This window comes from Belonocnema kinseyi, chromosome 5 (assembly GCF_010883055.1).
Source record: "Belonocnema kinseyi isolate 2016_QV_RU_SX_M_011 chromosome 5, B_treatae_v1, whole genome shotgun sequence".
Taxonomy (NCBI): Eukaryota; Metazoa; Arthropoda; class Insecta; order Hymenoptera; family Cynipidae; genus Belonocnema; species Belonocnema kinseyi.
Window position 1 is genome coordinate 26,196,532 of NC_046661.1, and position 8,217 is coordinate 26,204,748.

An 8,217-nucleotide genomic window follows, 5' to 3' on the forward strand; every position below is an offset into this window, starting at 1 on the left:
AGAGGGAGCTCTTCTTAATATTTTGACACCAAAATCATGTCGATACACCTTACCGACTGCGAGTAAAGCCACCCACGCTTTAACTTGACAGACTGTAAACTTATTCACTTCCATTTTCATAGCGACCGCCACACAGCTTTCTATTCTCCCAAAAGAGAACGTGTTTTCAATATATTTAATTCCTTCTAATTGTACCGGTAACGCACCTCACAGAGATATTTTTTATTCCTCAGAAGTGGTCATATTTTGATTTTATTTAATTCCTTCTAATAAGTACACAAAATATGTTGTTTTAATTACTTCATGCGAAACGTAAATTCTGAAATTTTAATTCTTACCAATTCAATTCTGCCTCTCTAGAGTTAGAATTATTTAAATTCACACATTTGCATAGATTCCTTTGTTGCATTTTTTAAGACGTTTGAATAAATTATTAAAATATAAATAAATATAAATTTGAATATTTTTCGAATTTATAAGTTATAGAAAGATTTATTAATGAAAAAAAGGTTAAATAAATCCTTTCGTTAAATTTTACTAAGTCAATTGAGAGGAATAGGATTTGCACTTTTCCTGTTTTTGTTGGGGGATTTTTAGACGGAGGAAAAATCGTGTATTCACAGGAGTACAAATTCTGAATTTTTCTGAATTCAACGCTTATTACCGGGTATACCGGGTACTTGCTTATTATTAACCTTTTTTAAACATTATTAAACATGTTTATTGGCAAAATGTGTCACCAATTTTGAAGTAAAAATGTAAGCCTTCTATTAATACTGTTTCTATCATATTTACCGTAATTCTGAATTTTGGAAACATTGTAAACTTTATTCTAACCTCCTGAAAATTTCGCGAAAAGTAGCAATTTACAAACTGAAAAAACCTTGGAACAGTATGCAGACTGAACATGAACTGTAGCACTCTGGATCGCAGTCCTAGAATTGTTAACAAGATCTTTACAAAATTATATTCTTACCGATACAATTATTGACCCACGGGCAATGGTGATCGTATCTCGCGACGCAAATATCACACGTCGAACAGTGTTTAGAGCGAATAGGTCTTCTCACTAAGCAGGTACTGCAGAACCACTGAGGTTCAAATCCTCCCGATTCAGCTAGCTCTATTATAGTCTGGAAATGACAAATATTTTTATATCTTCGCTTTTTCCAGCTGAGATTAAATAATAACGATAAAACGTTACAAACTTCCACGCTCTGCGGAAAAAAGAAAATGAAGAAAGCTTAAGTTAAAAATAGATCAAAATTTAGAAGCTAATTTAAGTTCAAAGTATTTGAACATGCTTTTAAATTGTAAATTTATTGTTTTCTCAATAATATTTTTTAAAACAATCTATATGTAAATAATGCTTTTTTAAATTCATCTTTGCGCTCAACACTTATACTGTCTACTTCTTTTTCTTACGTTCAATTTATCTTCCTGCGTGGCGGTGATTATTCCAGGATCACCGCGCCAGGACTGTATAAAACATATCCAAAGAGGTACAGAACCACCGACCAACATTAGCCATAAGTACCAGGCAGCGTGCATACCCAGCCAGAAAACCCACGTAAGGTAAATCCATGTCTGCAATTTAGAAAAAAAAATGAAAATACGTCAGAAAAATAGGTTAAAATTATCAAAGAATTCAGGTTAAGTTTGAAATATGTGAAAAAACAATTACCTTGGTTGCTAAATAGATAGACATGGGGAGAACATCGAACAATCTTTCGTCGAAGACAAAGTGGTTAGCGGAATAAATTGATAAATAGATCGCAACAAAGGCAACTAGCTTCAAGAGATAATCCAGGCTGCTCTGGAAAATCATCCCGATCACATAGAAAAGGATGAAAGGAGTGCTCACCATGCAGTACCACCTTATTCTCTGAAAAAGTGTCTTACGTCAAATAAATGTGATAAATGTAAAAAGCGATTGTATTAAAATTAAAAATTAAATTAATGTTTTACATTTTTTATGGATTTTAAAATTGCCTTAACAGAGATTTTCGAATAAAGAGTGCATCAATTATATTGAAAAGCAAATATTCACTGTTGCTTCCTGTCTATATTTTCCCAGCATTGTTAGCCATCTTATAAAAAATTTAATTTTGCCAACATTTGCCCAGTGAATGCATAGGCACTTATTTACTAAGTGGATGCCTCAATATTCACTGCAGAATAGTAAGGATTCAAGAAATTCTACTGGGTGTCGTTTGGGACCGATTGGTAGTGGTCTGAGCTATATTTGGTTCTTCTCGCCGGCTAACAGTGGGGCAAAAAGACGAAAAAATTTTCAAAATACGATTCCGGCTACAATTTTTAACAGATTACAATTTTGTTGCAAATTAAAGTCAACTCAATTTTTAAGAGAGCCCTCGAGGCCGATTAAACTAAAAAATTATTGTTTATTTATACACAAAGTTGGTAAAAATCGTAAAATTTAAGATATGGTCACTATAAAAACCGCCATTAATTCAAAATAATTGATATTAGTGTTTAATCAATAAATAAACATTCTTGAAATATAACCTAATAGTTTATTATAAATTAATAAATTGTTATTAACAATTGTATTGCCATAAACAATGGTAGGTGATTTTTGAGTGGTTTTGGATATTTATTAAGCGATTTTCGTTTTAATCCAATTTAAAGAAACATAAAAATATGAAGACAAAACGGAATATATTTCTTATGTTATAAACAAATTCGCAGTTTGAGCCATTTTGGAGAGTTTGAGGTACCTTTTTTGAAAGTGCTTGGTGTTACTTGGGAGTCATGTTGCAATAAACTATGTTGCAATTTCGTGACAATTTTCTGATTGTTATAAACAAACTTTATAAAAAAATCTATAGTTTGAGCGATTTTTAAGAATTTCAGTTACTTTTTTTAACCCATTAATGCCTGAATAACAAAAATTTTATAGCAAGTTGGAGCTCCTAGATTTTGATGAAGCAGCTGTAAATTTTCCTCGGGAAAATTGTTTCCATATGTATTAAGGGGCGCTCGACACAATCCAACCGTTGAAAAAATATAGAGGGTCTTTTTTCCAATATCAATAAGCACAAAGTTGCAACAATTGTAAATTATTTTTCATGCAGATTTATAGATTTTACTGCAGTCTACTATTTTTACTCTTTTTGCATTGAAGTATTCCTCAAAATGGATATATAATAGTATTTTTGAATGAAAATCTGTATGCAAGGCTTGTCGGGGCCGCTGATTGTGCATTCGCGATCAGATTCGTGAAATAAAAAACGGCGGCTCCAATATGGCGGACGTATTTTTAAAAAAACGAAGATTTTCGGCAATCGTCTACCTCCACGTAGTGAGAATCGCGCAACATTTCATGTAATGGCAGAAGACGATACAGAAACGATAATCGATAGAATTAGATGACACAAATTTGTGAAGTATGTATCTTGACAAAATTACGTGAAATTTTTATTCCAGTTCATCATATTGCATATATCACTTCGAATACTGCAAATCTAATTAAAAATTCGCAATTTTTCCTCAAAAAATCTTGTGGACAATTTATATCCACAAAAATTAAAATTTCTTGGAAGTATGCCCGCTATATTGGATTGCGCCTATTCAAGAAACCTACACTGAACACAAATTTTGCATTATATCAAGTAGGCTGAATTACTTGGCTGATTTTACTTGAAAGAAGCAAGTGTTTTCTTTTTGCAAGGGACCGATTTTATTAAATCAAGAAAATAATAGATTCAGGAGAACTATTTGAATCAAGAAAATATTTACTCCAAGAAAAAAACTATTGAGCTAATTTGTTCCATTTTAATTATTTGCGTGAAGTTTAGTAAGATATTGAATCAATAATATTGTATTCTCATGATAAGTAACTAAAACTCTAACAAAATATTTCTTGAACCAAGTCAATTCATATACTTATTTTGACTAGTATTTTAATTGAAACAATTTAAATGTTCTTGAGATAAGAAAATGAATGTATTCAGCGAAGAAATAATTTTTCTTAGCATGATGCTTGAATATTTTCATTCAAATAATTATTAAATTTGAAACGAACGTCAGTTTTACTTCGAAGATACATATGTTATCAAGATAGAGTCACAACAGTGTCCTCAATACAAGCGCTGTATGCTTGATAAAGTAGACATTACAAACATACTATAAAAATGAACATATTGCTTTAAATTAATCACTTCTTACAGTATAAATATCTTATTAAGTATAATAATCGACAAATTTACGCAGCATGAAGTTTGTTCTCTTCGCCGCTCAGTGCTGTCAGAACGCGGATATCTCTGACATGCGCAGTCGTTATTTCAGTGTATTTTTAGGATATGCAACGCCATGTATCAATTTTAATATATACAGGATCACTACTGCGAATGCCAGAAATATCCGCATTCTGACACCACTGTCGCCACTAATACATTCCGTTCGCAGCATGAAGTTGGTTCGTAGTGAATTGAAACGGCCACCCTGTAACTATTTTTGTATAGTGTACAAGGTAAATCAAAAAACCATCCAAATTAAAAAATAATTGTCAATATTTCTAATAAATACAGGAATTCTTTTTTCAATCAACAAAAAAATCACTTTTTTTGGATTCGGCTAGATTAAATTTAAAGTAGAGTAGCAAGACATAATTGTATTTTGTTTACACATGGTGTGTTATGCAGGATTTTTTAAAAATATTTTTTCATTTTATATTCTTACTTGCTATCTGAAATAATGCACAAAATATCTTCGATTTTCACAACTATAAAGTAAATTTCAAACACTTACAAATTTTTTAAGTTTTAAAAACCCCCCGGGCCGCTACAAGTTTTTTTTTTAATTTGAAAAAATCTCACTGAGTTTCTTTCACTAAAAGAAAAAATAAAGAAATTCAACTTTCAATACTTGAGCGCCCCTAATTTACATTAGTACAATATTGTAGGCTTTCAATATTTTCAACACAGTGAGGTGAAGTATTTTATATTTGAAAGAAAAATAAAGTATCGAGCACTTTAAAGCATTTTTCAACTCAAAAGTTCTTTATTTTTTAGCAGCTTTAGATAGTTTTTAAGTATATTAAATTTTTAAAGAAAAAAGTATTGAGCCCTTTGTAAAATAAGTGAAGCTAAATTATTTTTTTACATATTTTAAATTCTTATTTTAGAAAAGCTATTCCATTCTTTAATATTTATTACCATTGGGTCGTTTTTACGCGTTTTGAATATTTAAAAACAAAAAGTATTGAGTTCCTTGTTAAATAAATGAAACTCAATTAGTTGTTTCACATATTTTAAATTATTGTTTAAAAAGTGTCATTTTGCATTAAAAACTGATTAAGAGAGTATTATATAAAAGAGTTAAATCAATTGAAAACTGCGCATTTTATGGAGATTTTTCTACAACAGAAAATCATTTTTGTTTATGAAGATTATTAAAGCATAAGACTTGGTACGACTCTGCCATGAAATTCTTACCCGAGATTTTTGTCACCGAGATCCAAGTGCTTCGATAGCGAAGTCGGTAGAGCGCGCGGTTAGGACACTAGTTTAGGAAGTTTAGGTGATTTTTCAAACAGTGCGATTTTTCAAAGCGTTTAAGCGTGCGATTATATGTGTAAGTAATCGTGTATGCGAATTACATATTTTAATCATTTAAAAAATGAACATTATATGACAATAATTTCGAAAATCATTTTTTTGTCGTTGAGAAATAGTGTATTGAATTTTCATAAACTGTCGTATAGAATTAAGAATTTTGGTCTAACAGACTCTTCTGAAGTGCCAATTTCATTAAGCTGAGGCACTAGTCTATTACACCAATACTACATATGTATGCTACATTAGTAATACAATAACGTTTTGGAATAATAAAATATGACATTCCATCTAAGAATACATGTTCTCACATTAAGAAAATGTACACTTGTTCCAAGCATACGGTAGCATGTATTTATTTGGAACAGACTCACATTATATCGTCCCCATTCGTACCTGCGATTAACTTTAACCAAGTAAAATTTACTTGATCCAAGAACAATTTTTTTCAGTGTACTCAAACTGACCTACTCAAAACAGAAATTCAAGTAGCATTTTTCATAAGCTTGAAATATTTGGGGAAGACTTCAATAGAAAAAAAATGAGTAAAATTCTGAGCCCCGGTTCTGACGAGCTAAATAAGTATCTACTGGAACGTGGAGAACTTATTACATTTACTGCTAATGAATGTGTAGCTCTAATAGAAGATGCTGAACTTTCCAAGCATCAAGTTTATTGCATTTGTCTGCAATATGAACATAAAGAATGCGGACATATTAAAACCGTAAAAGAACTCTCTACAGCAAGACAAGAATGTTGTCCTCCAGAAACAGCGAAACACGTTACGGAAAAACGGGTTAGAATTGATTTACAAGCTTTGTTGAAACATACAGCATAAAGTTTTCTTCAAATTCGTGAAATGATATCTTTGACTGATTCTATTATTACCTCTAGAAATATAGTTCATTTAAGGCTGATATTCAAATTGGGTTGTGATGGAGCCTCTACTCAGAGTCAATATAAACAAAAGTTTGCTGAAGATGGCATATCCGTTGAAAGCATATTTATGGCATCTATCGCACCCTTATGCTCAAATGTCCAATCTCCGCTCGAATCATCTTAAACATTTTATATCGAGCCTTCGGTACTTTGGGACAACCATCAGCCAGGTTCTGTCAGGTATTGTTGTCTATTAATGTATTAGTGTGCCAGGCAGTTTCTGAAACATCATCAGCTGCATCCTGCTTTGTATGTAAAGCAAATCGTTCAAAAATGAACGATTAAAAATATGTTCAGAAAATACCTGTACAGACAGAGAATTACGAATTTGGAATTTCTCCATGCCACGCACGTATACGCTTTATGTAGTGTGTTCTTCATAAAGCGTATCGGAAAGATTTTAAGAAAAACTGGACGACTCTACAGGATTAAGAAATTTTACAGAAAAAATGGGGTTAATTGTTCATCATCCAGAGCAAGGCAGTGGCACATTCAATGATTGAAAAACTTTGTGCAGATTTTTTCAAGATCCCGCAGTGACAGCAAAAATCACAGACATCAATCTCCAGCTTATAAAGAATTTTAGTATCATATTTCAGGTTTTAAATTGTGGAAAGGATGTTATTCAGGTACGCCTGACTAGAATTATTTAAAGACTGCCAAATTGTATGTTAAATATTACGAATGGTTTTACATGCCTTCGCCAGTGCACAAGATCCTGTTGCATAGTAGGGACATCATTCGATCAGCCCTTCTTTCTATTGGTCAGCTGACTGAAAAAGCGCAAGAAGCAAGAAATAAAGATGTTCGTCGTATCAGAGAATTTCATACCAGAAAATTCAATCGAGTTGTCACTAACAAAGACTTGACTTACAAATCGTTTATCTCAGAAATCTCGCAACAAAAGCAGGATCGAAACTAGACCCAGAAGCTCAAGAACTATTAGTTAAAGAAAACTAAGATCCTTTCGATATTTATCCTAGAATAACACCAAACTGTATTAATCCATCAAGTCCCAGCCGTATACATTTTCAACATTTATTTCAATCGCTCCGAACGAGGTTTTAAAAAAAAAATTTCTTTCAATATATTCGGATCGAAAGCATGGTGGATTTCTACTTTTTGTGAATTTTTGCGTCCATGGATCCTAACCTTCGAAATATATGATATCAGATTTTCAAAATTCAAGATAGCGGATCCAATATGGGTGCCAAATGTTTTTTAAATTGTTTAATTTTCATGAAAATTTTTACTAGAGGGTTTTTTGGCTCGCTGATTACGAATATGTTAGTAGAATTTCAAAATTCAACATGGCGGATCCAATATGGTATACATTTTCATGGAATTAGAAATAAGATCGTTGTCTTTCAAAAAAATACAATTTTTTTAGGGTCCGTGGACGCAAAAATCCACAAAATATAGCAAATCTACCGATGCTTTCGATCAGAAAATATTAAAAGAAATTTTTCTTTAACCCTTAAACGGCCAAAACGCCACTACCGGTACACTGCTTTTCAACGGCCCATAACTAAGACTATTCGACACTAGAAAAAATTGAGACACATATATTTTTATTGCTTAAGATCTCCTCTTTCCTACGGTGCCAATGAAATTCCTCAAAAAATTTATTTATTATCCCAAAATGCAGTTTAAACAAAAAAAAAAACGTGATTTTTCGTGCCTATTTTTTTTTTGTGAA

The 8,217-nt window shown here is 31.8% G+C and overlaps 1 protein-coding gene across 5 annotated transcripts in view; it reads right to left on the reverse strand.

Annotated features, from left to right (window-relative positions):
• LOC117172790 (palmitoyltransferase Hip14) overlaps positions 1-8,217 on the reverse strand; it is a 90,671-nt gene that overhangs the window by 40,995 nt on the left and 41,459 nt on the right. For all 5 annotated transcript variants that reach the window (XM_033361008.1, XM_033361009.1, XM_033361006.1 and 2 more), the window contains 3 exons: positions 1,685-1,885; positions 1,426-1,587; positions 977-1,133 (listed from right to left, as the gene is read on the reverse strand). In XM_033361008.1, the coding sequence (XP_033216899.1) occupies positions 977-1,133; positions 1,426-1,587; positions 1,685-1,885 (520 nt within the window). The remainder of the gene's footprint in view (positions 1-976; positions 1,134-1,425; positions 1,588-1,684; positions 1,886-8,217) is intronic.